This window comes from Pleurodeles waltl, chromosome 2_2 (genome assembly GCF_031143425.1).
Source record: "Pleurodeles waltl isolate 20211129_DDA chromosome 2_2, aPleWal1.hap1.20221129, whole genome shotgun sequence".
NCBI lineage: Eukaryota > Metazoa > Chordata > Amphibia > Caudata > Salamandridae > Pleurodeles > Pleurodeles waltl.
In genome coordinates this window covers 990687616-990709892 of record NC_090439.1, presented here as the reverse complement: position 1 = coordinate 990709892, position 22277 = coordinate 990687616, and the positions used below count along the sequence as shown (strand labels likewise).

Genomic DNA, 22277 nt, shown 5'->3' with positions numbered 1-22277 from the left:
ACCAGATAACCTGGCTTTCTCCCTAGACCAGCTCTCCTGTATGTATATGGTGTTATGACCAATCAAACACCTTAGCATCATCCATTTTTATAATACTGTGTATTCCTGCAGAATTCCAGTAAATTATAGAAAAGAGATTTTTTAATACTAGGTTGACTGTTTATATCTCTATTATTCACGGATTGCCTGTGTTGCTGTGTCAGGGTAGGAACTCCAGTTGGAATTACTGGTAAATGCAATGGGAATCCAAAACATGCAAGAGAAGGTAAACAACACAACAGAAAACTTGATAGGAAACCACTTATCAACCAATCCAAATCATCACACACAATTTGTCAAATATCACATTATCCCATCAGTAGGAAATACAGTGTTGTAATAGCATGGCAGTCGACTACAACTGTCTTGACACATTACTTGTTTAGCTTAGTGTTTAACAATGAAGTGAATACAAGATATTGCTAATTTTCAATAGATAGACTGCCACCAAGTTGCAAAACTGAAAAGTCACACACCTGTCTTTACTGCATAATCTGTGGGCTGCAACCTTCCTGCAGACTTTTTTGTTCAGTTCTGAACTGAAGAGTGGAATTCCGAAGCACAGCTCCAGAGGGACCCATTGGTGTTCCGTTGACACTAAAAGAAGCAAACAACAAGTCCAGTACTGCTTGTTTGGGCATTTCATCTTATGATAAACTTAAAGGAGATTAGTGCAAAGAGGAAAGTACAAAAGCATTCATGCAACCAGATGCAGCTTGGTAGAAGAATGGTGTAAATAGGGCAACAGATCACAGAACTTTCTAGCTTCACATTCCCTACATCTATTTCTGCCTTGTCTCTGATAAAGATATGATGACACCACTATTTGTAAGGTGTAGATAAAAATGACAGGATACATACCTAGAGAAGGAAATCTTTTCTAACGGGCAAACATGAATTTTTAAAAAGGTGGTAGAAGGTGACTATTTATTTATAAACAGATACACCCTTTCTGCAGAAGCCATTAGATGTAATTACGTGTTCCTATACAAACAGCAGCTGTTTCCGTTCAGCACTTGAACTTTCTTGAATCCAAAGTTGGAAAAGGAGTGAAGAAAATAACAAGGGCAAATAAAACATGGATGCATAGGCAACAAGACTTGTGTGGTTCCTATTGAGAGTCCCTTTGCAGAACCAATCATGTTGATTGTCAAAAATAAATTCATGCCTAAATTGATTAATGCTAATACAACATTCTTGAAAATTTAGCCATATGCTTACATCTTGCCCAGTATTATCCCCTTAGAGTCCTGTTCTCCTTTCCAGGGTCTACCAAGCAAGCCCATTTTTAAGGTTGAGATTATGGTCCTACAGTAGATAGTAGTAAAGAAAGTTAATTTTATACAATTCTGCCAAAGGACTTGGCCAACTAATTTAATACCTGGGATCACGCTGATCTTGCAAGACCTTAACGGTCTCGGAGAAATAAAGAAGCTAAATCTTTGGTCACAATACTTGCATCTGTCACTTGACAATTTATACCTTGGTTTACTCATTGGACATAAGAAATAAAAAAGCATGTTTTAAAAACAATTGTTAAGAACAACTTTAAAAGTGCTTCTTATCACTCTGACTGACAACAGTTTACCACTGGGAAACATTCATTACATAAAATTGATTCATATGTTCTGGCAAGACATAAGCATATTTATTAATCACTCTATTTTGTTAAATGCGCCATAAATGTGTTTTGGGTGATTCCTAGTTTTTCCTCCCTCTGAATACAAAGGTAAGAGACCCAGGAAAATGTGGCTTTTTTGGTTGGTATAAAGAATATTTCCTTCAGATAATCTGTATATATCCTGCTACGGAGGCTGCCCATATTACTGACTAAAACCACAGATCGGTAAGCCAGGGATCTGAGGCTGCCTGTATACACAGGATAAAACTGGCTCAAGTTAGCTCAGAAAAAAATATCAGTTTGTGATTGATTCTACATCTGCTACCTGAGGTTTGTTTGGAGGACTGACCACTTGGGTCATGCACACTAAGGCTCCTTACCTATGGTTTTATCATGTTCTTTGTATGGTGTGCAGATTCACCGCAGCTGGAGGCTTTTGACCCAGGAACACCAATCAGAGATAGAACTAGGTAGCCACTACTATTTAAAGTAATTGTACAGCTGATGTCAATTAGATATGTTTCATAGTAAATCAAATATAGGTGTCCTTTGCATTTATTAACCCCTTCGCTACCAGGCCTTTTCCCCCTCCTGTGCCAGGCCTTTTTTGGCTATTTAGGGCAGTTCGCACTTAGGCCCTCATAACTTTTTGTCCACATAAGCTAGCCAAGCCAAATTTGCGTCCTTTTTTCCCCAACATCCTAGGGATTGTAGAGGTACCCAGACTTTGTGGGTTCCCCTGAAGGGGGCCAAGAAATTAGCCAAAATATAGTGAAAATTGTTTTTTTTTGTTTTTAAAAAAAAAATGGGAAAAAGTGGCTGCAGAAGAAGGCTTGTGGTTTTTCCCCTGAAAATGGCATCAACAAAGGGTTTGCGGTGATAAAATCACCAGCTTCCCAGACTTGAATCAGAAAACCCAATTTTTCAACACAAATTTGGCATTTTACTGGGACATACCCCATTTTTACAATTTTGTGTGCTTTCAGCCTCCTTCCAGTCAGTGACAGAAATGGGCGTGAAACCAATGCTGGATCCCAGAAACCTAAACATTTCTGAAAAGTAGACAAAACTCTGAATTCAGCAAGGGGTCATTTGTGTAGATCTTACAAGGGTTTCCTACAGAAAATAACAACTGAAAAAGAATAATATTGAAATTGAGGTGAAAAAAACAGCAATTTTTCTCTACGTTTTACTCTGTAACTTTTTCCTGCAATGTCAGATGTTTTAAAGCAATATACCGTTAAGTCTGTTGGACTCCTCTGGTTGCGGGGATATATAGGGCTTGTAGGTTCATCAAGAACCCTAGGTACCCAGAGCCAATAAATGAGCTTCACCCTGCAGTGCGTTTTCATTCTATACCGGGTATACAGCAATTCATTTGCTGAAATATAAAGAGTGAAAAATAGCTATCAAGAAAACCTTTGTATTTCCAAAATGGGCACAAGATAAGGTGTTGAGGAGCAGTGGTTATTTGCACATCTCTGAATTCCGGGGTGACCATACTAGCATGTGAATTACAGGGCATTTCTCAAATAGACGTCTTTTTTACACACTCTTTTATATTTGGAAGGAAAAAATGTAGGGAAAGACAAGGGGCAATAACACTTGTTTTGCTATTCTATGTTCCCCCAAGTCTCCCGATAAAAATGATACCTCACTTGTGTGGGTAGGCCTAGCGCCCGCGACAGGAAATGCCCCAAAACACAACGTGGACACATCAAATGTTTTTAAAGAAAACAGAGGTGTTTTTTTCAAAGTGCCTACCTGTAGATTTTGGCCTCTAGCTCAGCCGGCACCTGGTCAACACCAGAGCAGTACGCGCTCTATTGGCGACAAAAATGCAAAAACCCAGCACTATCAAAACAACGTAATTTATGCATTGTGCTGATATGTTGTGGTTTAACCTTTTGCATTGCAGAGTTCAATCCTGAAAACTTATTTTTAATATGCTTACAAATACTGTTCCTTTGCAATGTATTGCTGCAAGTTTTCAGAGTGTGTTAGGGTGTGGCCCCTTTCCAGGGCCTTCCAGAGACTTTCCCTGCAACATGCCTGGGTGTGGTTCTGGGCTGGGCCAAGACTCTATAAAAGAGAGTCAGCCGAACTCCCAGTGCTCACTATTCAGAGGTCCCGGTGCAGAGCAGCAGCTTCTTACTGAGCTCCTGTCCAGGCGGCCTATTTGGATCTTCCAGTCTTCTGCCCTTCATCCTTCATTGGTAATCATTGATCCAGGCGGTAAGACGTGGTTGGACTGTTCCGACACCGTTATTGAGAATTTTCATATTCTTGGTTTAATTCTTAAATGAGTAACAGATTACTTGCGCACTACCATTTCTTGACATTTATATGGTAGTTTACAAATAGGCAAGAGGCGCAATTTGTTTCATAAAGGTTTGACTTTGTTATTCATTGCGTGCTACCATTTCTTGACATTGGCATGGTGGCTTAAGAATTGGCAAGACACGCGATTCGTTTTATGGTGTTTAAACATTGTTGTCCATTGCGCGCTACTATTTCTTGACATTTACATGATGTTTTACGAATTGGCAAGACGCGCAACTCGTTTCATGAGGATTTAACTTTGTTGTTCATTGCGCGCTACCATTTCTTGACATTTACATGGTGGCTTAAGAATCGGCAAAAGAAGCGCGATTCGTTTCATTGTACTTTGATCTTGTTATTTATTGTGAGCTGTTATTTCTTGACATTTACATTGTGTTTTACGAATCGGCAAGACGTGCGATTCAATTAATGATGATTTGACTTTGATATTCATTGCGTGCTACCATTTCTTGGTATTTTACATGGTGACACTCGAATCGCAAAGACGCACGATTCTCTCCTCGAGTTTATTTCATGTTGTTTATTGTATGCCACTAGTTGACAAGTTATGTGATTTGTTTCCTGAATCCATATTGTGTTATTCATGGTGCACAATCCTTTAATGGTGTTATATGGAAAATGTCACTTACCCAGTGTACATCTGTTCGTGGCATTAGTCGCTGCAGATTCACATGCTGTGCACATCCCGCCATCTGGTGTTGGGCTCGGAGTGTTACAAGTTGTTTTTCTTCGAAGAAGTCTTTTTGAGTCACGAGACCGAGGGACTCCTCCCATTTTGACTCCATTGCGCATGGGCGTCGACTCCATCTTAGATTGTTTTGCCCGCAGAGGGTGAGGTAGGAGTTGTGTATGCTAGTAATAGTGCCCATGCAATGGAGTGAATGCGTATGTACATAATAAAGTTTTAAGTAATATATTTACAAATGTTTAAGATCTACTTCTAAAGGGCTACAGGCTCCCGGGGAGCCGGGTGGGCGCATGTGAATCTGCAGCGACTAATGCCACGAACAGATGTACACTGGGTAAGTGACATTTTCTGTTCGATGGCATGTGTAGCTGCAGATACACATGCTGTGCATAAACTAGTAAGCAGTTATCTCCCCAAAAGCGGTGGTTCAGCCTGAAGGAGTTGAAGTAGTTTGAAATAATGTTCTTAATACAGCTTGACCTACTGTTGCTTGTTGTGCAGTTAGCACATCTACACAGTAGTGCTTGGTAAATGTATGAGGCGTAGACCATGTTGCTTCCTTACATATTTCGTTCATTGGAATATTTCCTAGAAAGGCCATGGTAGCACCTTTCTTTCTGGTTGAGTGTGCCTTTGGTGTAATAGGCAGTTCTCTTTTAGCTTTAAGATAGCAGGTTTGAATGCACTTAACTATCCATCTAGCAATGCCTTGTTTTGAAATTGGATTTCCTGTATGAGGTTTTTAAAGGCGATAAATAGTTATTTTGTCTTTCGAATTAGTTTTGTTCTGTCAATGTAGTACATTAGTGCTCTTTTGATGTCTAATGTATGTAGTGCTCTTTCGGCTACAGAATCTGGCTGTGGGAAGAACACTGGTAATTCTACCGTTTGATTTAAGTGGAACGGTGAGATTACTTTTGGTAAACATTTAGGATTGGTCCGTAGAACAACTTTATTTTTGTGTATTTGAATAAATGGTTCTTGAATGGTAAATGCTTGAATTTCACTCACTCTTCTTAGAGATGTGATGGCAATTAAAAATGCAACTTTCCACGTTAAGTATTGCATTTCACAAGAGTGCATGGGCTCAAAAGGTGGACCCATGAGTCGTGTTAGGACAATGTTGAGGTTCCATGAAGGAACTGGTGGTGTTCTTGGTGGTATAATTCTCTTTAGGCCTTCCATAAACGCCTTTATGACTGGTATCCTAAACAATGAAATTGAGTGCGTAATTTGTAGGTAAGCAGAAATTGCCGTAAGATGTATTTTAATGGAAGAGAAAGCTAGGTTAGATTTTTGCAAATGTAGTAAGTATCCTACTATTTCTTTTGCAGATGCGTGTAAAGGTTGAATTTGATTATTATGGCAGTAATAAACAAATCTTTTCCACTTATTTGCATAACAGTGTCTAGTGGTAGGTTTTCTAGCCTGTTTTATGACCTCCATACATTCCTGTGTGAGGTCTAAGTGCCCGAATTCTAGGATTTCAGAAGCCAAATTGCTAGATTCAGCGATGCTGGATTTGGATGTCTGATCTGTTGTTTGTGTTGTGTTAACAGATCTGGTCTGTTTGGCAGTTTGATATGAGGTACTACTGAAAGATCTAGTAGTGTTGTGTACCAAGGTTGCCTTGCCCATGTTGGTGCTATTAGTATGAGTTTGAGTTTGTTTTGACTCAACTTGTTTACTAGATATGGAAGAAATGGGAGAGGGGGAAAAGCGTACGCAAATATCCCTGACCAGTTCATCCATAGTGCATTGCCCTGAGACTGATGTTGTGGGTACCTGGATGCGAAGTTTTGGCATTTTGAGTTTTCTTTTGTTGCAAATAGATCTATTTGTGGCGTTCCCCACATTCTGAAGTAAGTGTTCAGTATTTGGGGGTGAATTTCCCATTTGTGGATCTGTTGGTGTTCCCGAGAGAGATTGTCTGCTAACTGATTCTGAATCCCTGGAATAAATTGTGCTATTAGGCGAATGTGGTTGTGAATCGCCCAATGCCATATTTTTTGTGTTAGGAGACACAACTGTGTCGAGTGTGTTCCTTCCTGTTTGTTTAGGTAATACATTGTTGTCATGTTGTCTGTTTTGACAAGAGTGTATTTGTGGGTTATTATGGGTTGAAATGCTTTCAGAGCTAGAAATACCGCTAACAGTTCTAAGTGGTTTATATGAAACTGTTTTTGGTGAATGTCCCATTGTCCTTGGATGCTGTGCTGATTGAGGTGTGCTCCCCACCCTGTCATGGATGCATCTGTCGTTATTACGCATTGTGGCACTGGGTCTTGAAAAGACCGCCCTTGGTTTAAATTTATACTGTTCCACCATTGAAGCGAGATGTATGTTTGGCGGTCTATCAACACCAGATCTAGAAGTTGACCCTGTGCCTGTGACCACTGTGATGCTAGGCACTGTTGTAAGGGCCGCATGTGCAACCTTGCGTTTGGGACAATGGCTATGCATGAGGACATCATGCCTAGGAGTTTCATTACTAATTTGACTTGTATCTTTTGGTTTGGATACATGGCTTGTATGACATTTTGGAATGTTTGGACTCTTTGTGGACTTGGAGTGGCAATTCCTTTTACTGTGTTGATTGTTGCTCCTAGGTATTGCTGTGTTTGACACGGCAGAAGGTGTGACTTTGAGTAATTGATTAAGAAACCTAGTTTGTGTAGGGTTTGTATGACGTAATTTGTGTGTTGTGAACACTGTTTTTGCGTGTTGGTTTTGATTAACCAATCGTCTAGGTACGGGAACACATGTATTTGCTGCCTTCTGATATGTGCAGCTACTACTGCTAGACATTTTGTAAAAACTCTTGGCGCAGTTGTTATTCCGAATGGCAACACTTTGAATTGGTAATGTATCCCTTGGAATACAAACCTTAGGTACTTCTTGTGTGAAAGATGTATTGGTATATGGAAATATGCATCCTTTAGATCCAGTGTTGTCATGTAGTCTTGTTGTTTGAGCAGTGGGATTACTTCTTGTAATGTAACCATGTGAAAATGGTCTGATTTTATGTATGTATTTACTATTCTGAGATCTAGTATGGGTCTTAGAGTTTTGTCTTTTTTGGGTATCAGAAAGTAAAGTGAGTAAACTCCTGTGTTTAGTTCTTGTTTTGGTACTAACTCTATTGCTTCTTTTTGGAGCAATGCTTGAACTTCTAGTCCTAGAAGATTTATATGTTGTTTTGACATATTGTGTGTTTTCGGTGGAATGTTGGGAGGGAATTTGATAAATTCTATGCAATAACCATGCTGGATAATTGCTAAGACCCAAGTGTCTGTTGTTATTTCCTCCCAATGTTTGTAAAACTTGGTTAGTCTCCCCCCCACAGGTGTTATGTGTTGGGGATTTGTGACCTTGAAGTCACTGTTTGTTTGGAGGAGTTTTGGGACTTTGGAACTTTCCTCTGTTCTTTTGAAATTGTCCCCCTCTATATTGTCCACGAAAACCTCCCCGCTGATACTGGATCTGGTAAGTGGGCTTTGTTTGTGAGGCTGTGGCTTCTGTGGTTTGCCCTCGAAACCCCCCTCGAAATTGTGTCTTTCGAAATGTGCCTCTGCTCTGTGGGGAGTAGAGTGCGCCCATGGCTTTGGCCGTGTCAGTGTCTTTAAGTTTTTAGATCGCAGTGTCCACCTCCGGCCCAGACAACTGCTGTCCGTTGAATGGCATATTCAGCACAGCTTGTTGTATCTCTGGTTTAAATCCTGATGTACGCAGCCATGCATGTCTCCTTATTGTTACAGCTGTTTTGACAGTTCTAGCAGCTGTGTCTGCAGCATCCATTGCTGACCGTATCTGATTATTTGAGATACCCTGTCCTTCTTCTACTACTTGCTGCGCTCTCTTTTGGAACTCCTTGGGTAAATGTTCAATAAGGTGTTGCATCTCATCCCAATGGGCCCTATCATATCTGGCTAGCAAAGCTTGCGAATTTACAATACGCCACTGGTTTGCTGCCTGTGCCCCCACCCTTTTGCCTGCAGCATCGAATTTTCGACTTTCTTTATCTGGAGGTGGTGCATCTCCTGAAGTATGAGAGTTGGATCTTTTGCGCGCTGCTCCCACTACAACAGAGTCTGGTGTTAGCTGTTGTGTAATGTACACTGGGTCTGTTGGTGGCGGTTTATATTTTTTATCTACTCTTGGAGTAATGGCTCTCCCTTTAACAGGCTCCTCAAACACTTGTTTGGAGTGTTTTAGCATTCCGGGTAGCATAGGAAGACTCTGATATTGGCTGTGTGTGGACGACAGTGTATTAAAAAGAAAGTCGTCTTCAATTGGCTCGGAATGAAGGCTGACATTATGAAATGCAGCTGCTCTTGACACCACTTGTGCGTAGCCTGTACTATCCTCTGGTGGCGATGGTTTAGCTGGATAGCATTCTGGACTATTGTCTGACACTGGTGCGTCATAAAGGTCCCATGCGTCAGGGTCATCTTGACTCATTCCTGTATGAGTTGGGGATTGCATCATTGGTGGAGTGGCTACCGGTGATGGTTGCGGAGAGTGATGTGGGGATGGTGGTGGTGTTACTTGTTTAGCCACCTTTGCATGTGGCTGTTTGTCTTTGTCTTGGAAGGCAAGCTTGCGTTTCATTTTGACTGGAGGAAGAGTGTTGATCTTCCCTGTATCTTTTTGAATAAAGAGCCGTCTTTGTGTGTGATCCGGCTCTATTGCCTGTAATTCCTGTCCAAATCTATGTGTCTTCATTTGTGTGGACAGTCCTTGTTCCTCAGTGTAGGAACTGGTTTTTGGTTCCGAGGCCGGATATTTCGGTACCGAAACCTTTTCGGCTGCTTTTTTCGGCTCCGACAAAACCTTTTTACTTTCGGCGTAGTGCTCTCTCGGTGCCGACCCGTTTCGGTGCCGGTGTCTCGGTGCCGAATCTTCTCTGAGCCACTATCTCGGGCCCGAGATTGCTGTGTGCCGGTATCTCGACCGGAGTCGGATGACTTCGACACCAGCTCGCCCTTTTTCGGTGCCGATGAACGGTCACCTACTTTTCGGGTTAAGCCATGGCCTGTTGGCGGTGGCGTCCCCTGGACTTTAGTGCTTTTCTCGTGAGTTTTTGTTTTCGACGTCTTACTCACGGTTTTTGCGTTTCCTCGGGATCGATCTCCTCAGAGTCCGACTCCTGGGTGGAGAATGTTTCTTCCTCCTCCTCGAAACGCTCTTGTCCTGTCGGCGCCGACGCCATTTGCAGTCTTCTTGCTCTTCGGTCCCTGAGTGTCTTCCTGGACCGAAACGCTCGACAGGCCTCACAAGTATCCTCCTTGTGTTCTGGTGACAAACACAAGTTACAGACCAGATGTTGATCTGTATATGGATACTTGTTATGGCATTCTGGACAGAAGCGGAATGGGGTCCGTTCCATCAGCCTTGAAGAGACACGTGGCCGGGCCGACCAGGCCCCGACGGGGATGGAAGAAAACCCCGAAGGGCCACCGGAGCTCTTCTTAATTCGGTGTCGATCTGTTGTAACTAACCCGATACCGAACGCAAACAATACCGACGATTTTTCTGAGATTCTAACTAACTTTCCGACCCGAAACACGGAGCGAAAAGGAACACATCCGAACCCGATGGCGGAAAAAACAATCTAAGATGGAGTCGACGCCCATGCGCAATGGAGTCGAAATGGGAGGAGTCCCTCGGTCTCGTGACTCGAAAAGACTTCTTCGAAGAAAAACAACTTGTAACACTCCGAGCCCAACACCAGATGGCGGGATGTGCACAGCATGTGTATCTGCAGCTACACATGCCATCGAACATATATATATATATATATGTACAAATATATATATATATATATGCACAATTTGTGTTAAAACATTTTAAGAGTACAGAGAAGGCCAGAGTTTCTAGATGCAATATTGTATGGTCCTAGTATACATTCTCAAAACAGAATTTATATGACTGGTTTAAAATTTAGTCAGAATGTTTTTTCTGATTCTCATGTAAAGGAAAGTATTTGAATAAGAAAGTTTTCATTTAATTAATCTTGATTCCCTTACAGGTATCCGGCCATCTTGAAACTTAGTCAATTTAAACTTAACTCTTAGATTGTTCATGTTTTCAGAGTGACTAGTTAGAATCATAGTCTAGTATTGATTTCAGGAGATATAATTTTCATATCGTGTGTTCTAACCTTTTTCTTACTACAGGTCTCCTTCCCAGCTGTTCCCTTCCTAATCCCCTCTTCCCCTCATGAACTCTCTCAGTCTCTGTGATTTATCTATCAGAGTCTTGGAGCTGTTCAGTGGTGGACGTGTTGGGAACGTGACCAGACCCCGAGGATCCGGTGACTCTGACACACCTAGGGAAACCTACCAAACCTGTGCATTTTTGAAAACTAGAGACCTAGGGGAATCTAAGATGGGGTGACTTGTGGGGCTCTGACCAGGTTCTGTTACCCAGAATCCTTTGCAAACCTCAAAATTTGGCCAAAAAAAACAAATTTTCCTCACATTGTGACAGAAATTTCTGGAATCTGAGAGGAGCCACAAATTTCCTTCCACCCAGCGTTCCCCCAAGTCTCCCGATAAAAATGGTACCTCACCTGTGTGGGTAGGTCTAGCGCCCACGAAAGGAAATGGCCCAAAACACAACGTGGACACATCACATTTTTTCACAGAAAACAGAGGTGTTTTTTGCAAAGTGCCTACCTGTGGATTTTGGCCTCTAGCTCAGCCGGCCCCAGGGGGGGCAGAATGGCCTAAAATAAATTTGCCCCCCCCCCCTCACTCCCCCCAACCCCTCCCCGGGAGCGACCCTTGCCTACGGGGTCGCTCCCCTTGCGTGACATTGGCGCAAAAAAAAAAAAATCCCCGGTGCCTAGTGGTTTCTGCCCCCTTGGGGACAGATTGACCGAAAATCGGGCAATCTGCCCCCAAGGGGGGCAGAAATGGTCTAAATACAATTGGCCCCCCAGGGAAGCGACCCTTGCCTAATGGGTCGCTCCCCATCTCTAAAAAAAACAACAACAAAAAAAACACAGAAATAACATTTGCCCGGGGGAAGAAATGGGCTAAAATAAATTAGCCCCCCCTGAACCCCCCTCCCCCCAGAGAGCGGCCCTTGCCTACAGGGTCGCTCCCCTTGCGTGACATTGGCGCAAAAAAATATTCCCCGGTGCCTAGTGGTTTCTGCCCCCTTGGGGGCAGATTGACCTAAAATCGGCCGATCTGCCCCCAAGGGGGGCAGAAATGGTCTAAATACATTTTGCCCCCCAGGGGAGCAACCCTTGCCTAATGGGTCGCTACCCATCTCTAAAAATAAAAAAATAAAAAAATAAATAAAAAAAAAAAAAAACACAAAAAAATATTTGTGCTGGCGCCTAGAGGTTGTGGCCTAAAATAAATTTGCCCCCCACCCCCGGGAGCGACCCTTGCCTACGGGGTCGCTCCCCCTGCGTGACATTGGTGAAAAAAAAATCCCCGGTGCCTAGTGGTTTCTGCCCCCCTTGGGGGCAGATTGGCGTAGCAAAAATCGGCCGATCTGGGGCAGAAATGGCCTTAATACAATTTTCCCCTCCAGGGGAGCGACCCTTGTCCAAGGGGTCGCTCCCCATCTGTAAAACAAAAAAAACAAAAAGTCCCCGGTGCCTAGTGGTTTCTGCCCCCCTTGGGGGCAGATCGGCCTAATCAAAATAGGGTGATCTGCCCCCCAGGGGGGCAGAAATGGCCTAAAATAAATTTTCCCCCCAGGGGAGCGACCCTTGCCTAAGGGGTCGCTCCCCTTGCGTGAAATTCACGTAAAAAAACTCCCTGGTGTCTAGTGGTTTCTGTCCCCCTTGGGGGCAGATTGGCCTCATAAAAATAGGCCCGGGGGGGCAGAAATGGCCTAAATAAATATAATTTGCCCCCTGGGGGGGGGGGGGGGGGGGGGCGGGCGACCCTTGCCTAAGGGGTCGCTCCCCACCTCCAAAAAAAAAAAAAAAGAAAAAAAAAAAAAGAAAAAAAAAAAAAAGATCCCTGGTGCCTAGAGGTTTCCGTCCCCCCCCAGGGGCAGATCGGCCTAATAATGGGCAGAGAAGGCCTTCCAAAAAAATTAACCCCCCCTCCCCCCCCCCCCCCGTTTCATAAAAAGAAAGAAAATCCCTGGTGTCTAGGGGGCGTTTCAAAAGCCGGATTGCAAGCAATCCGTCTTTTGAAACGCTGAGAGAGACTTCAAAGGGAAGGAAATTCCTTTCCTTCCCTGTGAAGCCTCTCTGGGCCTCCCCCACGTGATCGAAAGAGAATACTTTGCATTTCTCTTTCGATCGCACTGAGCGCGATAGGAGGAGGCCCTCTGTGATTGTCAGGGGGGGTGGGGGGGGGGGTCGGGGGTGGAAGGGGAAGGGCTTCCCCTTCCATCCCTGCCTTGGAGGAGTGGGTGGGGAGCACATGGGGGGAGTGCTAGCGCTCCCCCCAGTTCCCGGGTGCAGGACGAGGTGATCTCGTCCAAGGTACCCGGGAACCGGTGCCCTAGATGAGATCACCTCGTCCAGGGCACCGTAGGGGTTAATATTTAATCATTATTAATTTGCTTTGAGAAACCGACCTATCATGGCAACACACAAACTCACTTAGATAAGGAAATCTGCAGACAATAGTTCTGATATTGAACAGATTCAAATGAGTGTTTTATTGAATGGCCTACTGTATGTATAATATGATATTTTTAACCTGAAAGTTGTGCTTGTGTAAGGAATGTTTCCTGAAATAATATTACAACAGTCAATTTAGAAATAATTAAAGTTTTTGATGTTTTATGAATGTAGAATGGATACATCTAACTTTCTGTATGTTTAGAATAATTGAATAGGTCAGAGAGGTATCTGGTCATTAGGTGTACAAACAGTCCTGCACTAAATGAACCCCACATTATCTCTATTCTGGGAACTTGTAGTTTTAATGTGTTTATAGTTTGATGAACGTGCTGGACTTTTCTAACTTCAATGTGGTTTACTTTAACTCTTTTATAGCCTTTTATGGCATTTCTTAAGATGTTAAGAATGTAGAGTAAGTGTGTCAATCTTTGTATTTGTAGATTAACTAGATAGGCCAAAGAGATAATTGGCCATTAGAGGTGCACACAGCACTGTACAAAGTGAACACCCACATTACCTTTCCTACCTAGTATGCGAGGGAACTGGAAGAGTACCATCCTGTCCCTACCTTATCTTCTGATCTCATCATCCATTTACAGCTTTTGACAACCCTGAGCACCAGCCTATGTGACATATAGGTGAGGCAGAGGAAAGCCTTGTCCTGATCAACAAGAATACCAGAAGTATAACAATTACTCATACCAATTAAGTTTGATAGATTCACCTCAGAGCTGTCTGACAGCATTGATAGAGTCTTCAGTTTCTATTCCCCCTTGATATACCTCCATAAAAAAGTTGTTGTCCAGAGATTTTCATTTTTGATTTGTGTTCTGTGTCATTAGAGAAGTAATTTAGCTTGCGTAGACATTGCTAATCCGGGCTGATTTTCTCTGAACAACATTTTTAAAAATGGTGGATGTGCTGCAGTGATGATGTAATATTTCAGGAACTAGGACACCTATATACTTCATTAAGGTGTCAAAACATAGGTTTTGGGGGTCAAGTAGTCTTATGGAGACAAAAAATAACTCCTCAGAGCAACTCTTCCACCATTTTCCAAAATGGCAGCTCAACTTACTTTAATATTGTTTTTGTTTCAGGTGAACAAAGCAGGTGGTAGAAGAGGATCTTTACCTCCTCACAGAATGTTGCTAACTACAAAATCTGAGGACTCCTTCAACATCAAAAAAATGTGTAATATGCCAAACTAATCTGAAAGAAAAACTAACAAACTGCGGCTGGACAGAAGAGAGTTTTAGATGCTGCAGAAATACGGCAAGACGAAGATTCCAAAAATGTGAAACTGATGAGTGAAGAGGATCAAATATTATATCATTATAACAAGTGCTACAAGTCATATACAATGGAAAAAAGCCTCGAAAAAAATAGTAGAAACCAGTAAATCACAACAAGAATATGAACCTTCTGAGAAAGTGACAAGAAAACCCAATGGCCAAAGATTGGTGGCTACCACTCGTCCACCTCCAACAACTGATCCGAAAGCAGAGGATCTTCAATGTCTTATCCAGAACAAGGACCAAAGGGATTTACGAAAGAACAAAGTACAGGGTATGTGAGTTTCAAAGAGCAAACATGTTTTTATCTGCAACTAGTTTCTGCCAAGATGAAGTTTTCAGCTGAGTACCTGATCTAAACAGCGAGGTGAATGTATTTTCATTGGATTTGTATGCCCACCTGAACTGCATGTGTGTACACATTCGAAAATATGAATGTGCAAAGAGCTCCCAGGATCAACCTAACAGTCAGCCTTCAGCTATGTTTTTCCATAATAATAGAATTCAGATTTTTCTGGTGAGAATGTGCAATGACAGAACTTGTTTTTGTCAGTCTAAAAAAACAGAATGAGCCACTTATGGTGTTTTCAGCTGAATTGACTCCTGAAGTTCTTGCTGCCAACATAGGATCACAGGATGCAGTAAAATAGACAAGAACCATTTTAAGAAATGTCCTGAAAGATTTATATTTTGGACTGACAAATTTTCCAATGCCCCAGAGCTCCGCAAATCATGGGAATCAACAAGAATGCATGATGTTGTCTTAAACATTTTACACCATTTTTTAATCTCAGCAAGCATAACCGTTACAAACTAAAGTTCTTAAGTTTGGAACAGAAGCCTTTAACACTGATGTTGGCTTTGAATATATAGGTAAAGCAGAAGACAATCCCATGAACTGACAGGCTTATGCTGTTCAAATGTACTGTCTTTTCCAAATCATGCTTTATGAGTTACGTCACTGCAAAAAGAAAACTGCTACACATGATGACTGCCCAAGCAATTAATGACAAGTGCAAAAATAGAGAGCTAATCACTTCAATGGATAGGATTGGTGTATCAACAAATTATAATGACAGTACGGAGCAGAAACTTGTTAGCAGCTCATGCTGTAAAATCTTGAAAATCACAAAGCACACCACTTCCAAGTCACTTTACCAGGAAAGGATTTACAATTGCTGATCTTGATAATTTTGATTTTGAAGACAGCTCTTCTTTATCTAGAACATCCTACACACATAATACTGCCATGGTGCTTTATCAAGACTGTACCAAATGAAGTAGCTGCTGGAAAACAAGCTGTGTCAGCTGTAGGCATAAACAAACAAGGCTGCAAACTTATAACACAGCTTCTTTGTCAACGTGTGTAAAATCACTACAAGCCATCAACACGTCCCAGTCTAGCAGAACGTTTTGAAGTGGCTGAGGACATGGATCTTCTTCTACCTGATGCTGTGGTCTCTAAAGCAGATTTAACTGAATTCATCATATTGCTTATTCGGTGCGGACTAAAGGATGAAGAAAAGACAGTTTCCTGTGGGCTGGAATTCATGCTTTCATCTCCCAGAATGCCATCCCACTGAAGGTGGTATGGTTTTTACCAGTAATCCCATCTCCAGTCACTAACTACGCAATGGCAGACACAGCTCTAATAAATTTCCAAAATGTGCATGCTCAGCCTGAAGACTAGCCTATCCTGCTTATTTTCTGTGATGAAGGTTGATCCATATTGTAGCAGACATTTTTATGAGCAAACCAGTTGAATTTGATGATCTTTATTCAATGATGGGCGTTTTCCACATGACAAAATTTGTATGCAGGAAGTTATCTCAGTAGAGTGGCATAGATGATGTACTTTCTGAGGCTGAAATCCTTGGAAGCAAAACTGTCCAAGTCAGTACTAAGCGGAACCCATTATGTTGCTTTATACAAGGTATGTTCATCATATCTGAGGCTATAGAAACACTACATTGGAATGCTTTCTGGAAAAAAAATGACAAACTAGGTTTTGCATATTGTATCTAAGAAGTGAACAAGTCACAGGGTGCACTTCATTCAAAAGACACTGCAAAGCCAGGCAATGTTCAATACACTCCGTTCAAAATCAGAAAACCTGAAAACCAAGTTTGTATAGTTTGTCAAAGAAAGTGAAGAAAAATCAAACTTTGCAAGTACTGGGGAAATGTTCTACACATGACAGCTCTAGTGAAAAACTTTGTACATGCTGATAGGGAGCTGCATGTGAAAACTGTGTTTTGCAAATTTGATTGCATAAACTACCTCAGATATGGGCCTGGTATTTAAAAAGAGTGAAAAACCTAGAGGTGGGAAAACCATACCTCTACAGAAAATTCATCCAAAGAAATTTAGTGGTGAAAGATAGAGAGGGAAGGTTCAAAGCTATGGCTCCAGATATGAAACTGGAACAGACAATCCAAAGATCACAGAAAAGCTCCAAGGAATAGTTAGTCAGAAACATAAAAGTGAATGTACTGCTCAATGGCAGCTAGTTTACCATGAAGTCCTTTCTATTTGCAATGTTTTCAGAGATATGACAAATTGAAAATTAATGGACAGTCATAAAATTGTTACTCACCACAAACTTGTGAGAAAGAGAGGGGAACATTTTAATAAACATGTTGACAACCTTCTTCATTTCACACAGAAGCAAGGAAACCTATTTTAAATGAGTGAGCCTATGGGACTACACAACTTTGTGACACAACAATATGTGGACAACGATATAAAGACACGTATACTAGATATCCTGGAACAGTGATCTAAACTATATGCAGGACTCAAGCAGGAAAGATTTGTATTGAAAGAGAAAAGGCTGTTTGACATAATCACTAAAGCTAAACTTCCACACTTTAAGTGCCATAGTAAGAGTTTTGTCCAATCAGCCACTACAAAACAGGTTACACAAAAAAAAACAATTCACAAGCACATAGAGAGATGGATGTAGCAAAAGAAAGGGGTGAATTTATCAAGGACATTCTGCTGCATGATCTTCTTCCAACAAACAAATTATTTGATGGAGATGCTGCAACCAAACGAGTGAAGCACAAACTCCTTTCACCTGAAGAATTTCAATTTGAAAAGGTGTCCTCATTGAAAACTGCAGCTGTTGTGGACTATATGTCACAATTGCGAATGGTTAATGGTTAAAAATTAATCCATGCAAAAATTCAGAGAGGTCGTTCAGACAGTTCTACAGATATCAAGGTCAGTGTGCACCTTGCAAGAACTGCACATTGTCTTTGACAGTTATCTTGAACTACCTGTCAAACAATGTGAGCGAATCAGATTAATGTCTACAAGTGTAACAATTGACCTTGCCTAGATCAAAAATTCTACACCTTTACCTGTGAAACTTCATAAATTCTGGTAATCAACATCGAACAAGATGAACTTGGAGATGTTAGCTTGCCAAAACATTACTGATGCTTTAGTGAACAGTGAATTTCCAATTACTGCAAGTGAATGATTGTCAATGAGGAGTTTGTGCCTGTAGAGATATATTCAAAAGGTACGGGCCATATTTTAACAGCAAATTGGAGGAAGCTGACCTTCGAGTTGAGCCACATGTTGAGTGGGTTGTTTAAAATGGTTCCAATTGAATCAATGTACTGTGAAATGACAGAAGTTATTGGTGTGTTAAACATATTTGTTGCAGTGTTCATTAGTCAAGTATTGTCAGAAGTATGGATACTTTATAGAACATGTGAGAAAAGACACTTAATCCTGTTTCATATTCTGTACAAGAAACTTGACCCATAGATGACCAGTGTTCTTATCAAGGCACATACTCTTACGGGTGACGACACTATGAGCCAAATTGGAACAAAGCTTGGAGCCTTAACTGCAGAACCTGTAAAGTGTCTAAAAGGATTTGCTGAGACAGAAGAAGAATGCGACTCTAAAGACGTAGAAAAATACCTTGTGCGTGTGTGGAAAACGAGTACTAACTGTCAAACATTTGACGATCTTCGGTACAATCAATTCAAGAGATAAGTCTCGCTAAGTGACCTTTCACCAACGTCATATTCTGTGCATGGAAACATTAAAAGAGCGTTCTACTAGGACAGATGTGTAAATGTTTTGGATCGTGCATATGTAGAGAAATATCCGTGTGAATTTGGTTAGGAAGATACTGATGGGGTGCTAAAACCTAAAGCCTCTGCCCACAGAACTTACATGTACATGTACTTGCAAAACCTGTGCTATAAAAAAATATTCCTGTCAATATGCTCTTAAATGTTCAGCATTTTGCAAATGTACCAAAAGCGATTGCCGAAACAAATAAATAAATTGAACTATGAAAATGTGTCTAAAACAGGAGTGATAAACATTATTTTTTATCATATTCAGATCATAAACATTGTTTGGTGTATACATGAAAGGATTAAAAACCATGAATATTTGTTTCATTTCTATATATGTCGCTTCTTCCTCTATTATAGCCACAATCTTGGAAAATGGCAGAAGGGTTGCTCTGAGGAGTTATTTTCTGTCTCTATAAGACTGCTTTACCCCCAAAACCTATTTTTTGACACCAAAATGAAGTCTATAGGTCTCATGGTTCCTGAAATATTACACCATCACTGCAACACATCTGCCATTTTTTAAAATGTCGTCCAGAAAAATTTGGCACGGATCAGCAATGTCTACCCAAGCTAAATTACTTCTCTAATGATCAAAAAACACAAATCAAAAATGATAATCTCTGGACAACATTTTTTTTTTTTTACGGAGGTATTACAGAGGACTGGTATTATTTTCGGACACATGTTGCTAGAAAGACTTGCACAGCTTGGAAGGTCTGCCCCTTTTTTCGGAAAGCAAAGCCATACATCCCTGAACCAGAATTCAGATTGATCACTCAAGCATTGGTCTTTTGCCACCTGGACAGTGGTGATAGCCTGCAGATCCAGTCCCCAGAAATGTATCTGCTAGCTCTGAATTGCATCCTTCATGCAGCTACATGTGAATTAGCAAGAGATTGAGAAAATAAGAGATCATTTTCACACTTCAGAAACTCCACTGCCACTGTCATTTAAATTTTGTGGCAGCATTTTGAAGGAAACGAACACTAGCCCTCCATTGGCATTCTGCCGGCACATATGAATAGAACAGCAGATCTCAGAACCCCTTTCAGAGGGCCACGGGGAAAACAGGCATTACTGATACCAACAGTGGTGGTTGAGGCCTTTTACTCATGACTTCCCAGGGCCGGCCTACTTAACTGTTCCTTCTGCACTTGACTCTCAGTGGTAGCTATGGTCAAGCAGTCAAGACTCTCTGGGGCGGCAGGAGTGGATGTAAATACAGGTCAGTCAGTGAACACTACTCATAACTCAAAGTGCAAACAGTACGAACGAATAAATCAATGTCCAGCCAAATACTTGCTTTTCTAAAAACACAAAAACAAAAAAAAGGGTAATTTCAAACTCTACACATGTGAAGGGATACAACATTCAAGAGCAACAGCACAATCTCCCTTGAGATAGGGCTCTAGTAGTTAAGCCACGTTCAGGGAATGCTCACTACTGGGCCGTACTCAAGAGTTCTCCTTTGACTCTTTAGGATTTAGTCACAAGGGTCTATGGTGTGGCAGCACCATAAGCAGCAAGTTCCCTGGGGCCCCACAGGCTCAGTTATGGTCCTAAGTGCTCCAGTGGTATGAAGTGTACAGCGAATGCCCGCTGCAAGGGCGCTTCTGAGTTTGGATCCTGTTTGATGAAAGAAGGCCACGCACAGTTTGCATGGCAGCATCTGGCAGATACAGGCACTCTCCTATGAGCAACGATGTCGGCTTATCCAGAGATCGTAGATGTTCCCACTTGGCCCACTTGCAGTAACTCACTCTTCCCCTAACAAAGCGTTGGGAAGTGGGAGGTGTTGGAATTCTCATGGTTTCCAACTGGAGATCTGGTGAGAGTGCAAAATCCTCAGGGAAATAGGTGCATTTGTGGACTAGACCTGTTGGTAACTGAAGTGATCCTCTCATCCAGGTCATGACCCGAATACTTGGTCACCGTGACACTGGTAGCCCTTTATGGCATGCAGGGTTGGTGCGTTGCTTACCATCAGGTGCAGACTCCTCAGTGCGACTGCCCTCAAAACTGTGGGCACAAGTCTCTCTACGGCATAATTATTTTAATTAGCTGCCCCTTCTGGAATACGGAGGTTACTGTGGCGCAATGGTGCGGGCCTAGTGCTTCCCGCACAGTGCGCTTCACACAGCTGAGATCATGGCAGACCTCTCTCCTGGCATACCCCACGGGCAATGACACGAGAGGTGAGCAGCTGCTCTACTCAGACATCGCTTCAGGAGTCCTCTCTATATGGATCACCACTGGACACCTTTCCCTCCATCATTCTCCTCTTCCTCACATGGCACACTGATCTTGACAAGCAGGCAATCAATGGTGCTCCAGGTTCCAGGGCAGGTGATCTTGGTTTCCCTGGATGATGTCCCCTCACCCAGCACGGAGAATAGCATGCCTTTGTCCCAGTCCTAGTCACAGGCAGAAGTCGTGCAGAGCTTCCCCTTCTCACACTGCCCACCTGGATGCTTGGCAGATGACAAATTTTGGGGGCTCAGCCTCCCCTTCATATAGTGCTTTTCCAGTCACTACATGTGATTTAAGGTCTGAGAATTTGAAGTTTTATGTTGGGGTTCTGCTTCTTTTGAAGTGAGCACTCCCTTTTTTGTCTTTCTTCATGAAAGATGTCTGTCACAGCAGGCACAACTCTGAAGCCGATTGTCCACAACATAATTAATTGGAGTGACCACAGTTCACACCTGAACGTCAGCCACATGAAATGAATGAAAAGGTTAATCTCAGAAACCCAGTCCTATTCTTTAGGATTCACTTATCAGACCCATCTCCCCTCCTGAGGCCCCTTCCTTGTGAAGGGCAGTCTCTTGAACTGTAAACATAGTCTCTTTGTTTTCCCTCCAATGTGTCCCCACCCAGCTCACAGGAATGTAGTATTCCACAAATCTGTCCGAGGAGATTCCTCTCCTCCTGATATCTTCACCAAGCAGGACCTGGCTTCCCAAAATGGAACCCAGAGACCTCCATGTAATGAACCATTGTAGACACACTCACTCAGTGTACATTCACAACACACTTTTTTTCCTGCACTGTTCCTCCATGCATATATATACACATGCATTCAGCACACACACTCAGTCTGTGCGCAGTGTTCAGCACTGAAGCTTTTCTATATTTAATCAGGGAGCGCTCTTTAAAAACACAAACTGCCAGCACACACACTCACCATGTGCATTGCACAACACTTCAACCTAGAATTACTGTACTCCACTCAAGCAGACATACCCCCAAGCACATGCTTTCCCTGCACGTGCACTGCGCAGCACTGCATCTCTCATGTAAGGTAGTCCTCTCAGGCATACGTACATTACATGTTCTAGCCACACATGTACTGCTCCATCCTTGTATTGTACCTTTCCCAGGCATACATATAATCAAAGCAGAGTCGCTACTCCTGTGCTACACAGCACTTCACATCTACCTGATGCAGGCCAACAGTGAGTTCAGCATTAAGTACACATCAGCAGAATGTTTAAAAAGGTGAGTGAGCCTGTAGGCCTCACTCCAGTGACACAATGTAAAAAGGTCCTGTTCACCACTACCGATTACTACACTGTGTGTT

General features: G+C 42.2%; 1 protein-coding gene across 1 annotated transcript in view; it reads right to left on the bottom strand.

Annotated features, from left to right (window-relative positions):
• The window catches only part of FAM91A1 (family with sequence similarity 91 member A1), a 253107-nt gene that overhangs the window by 15269 nt on the left and 215561 nt on the right, over positions 1–22277 (bottom strand). Inside the window, exon 22 of the mRNA XM_069220714.1 lies at positions 516–636. Within this exon, the coding sequence (XP_069076815.1) occupies positions 516–636 (121 nt within the window). The remainder of the gene's footprint in view (positions 1–515; positions 637–22277) is intronic.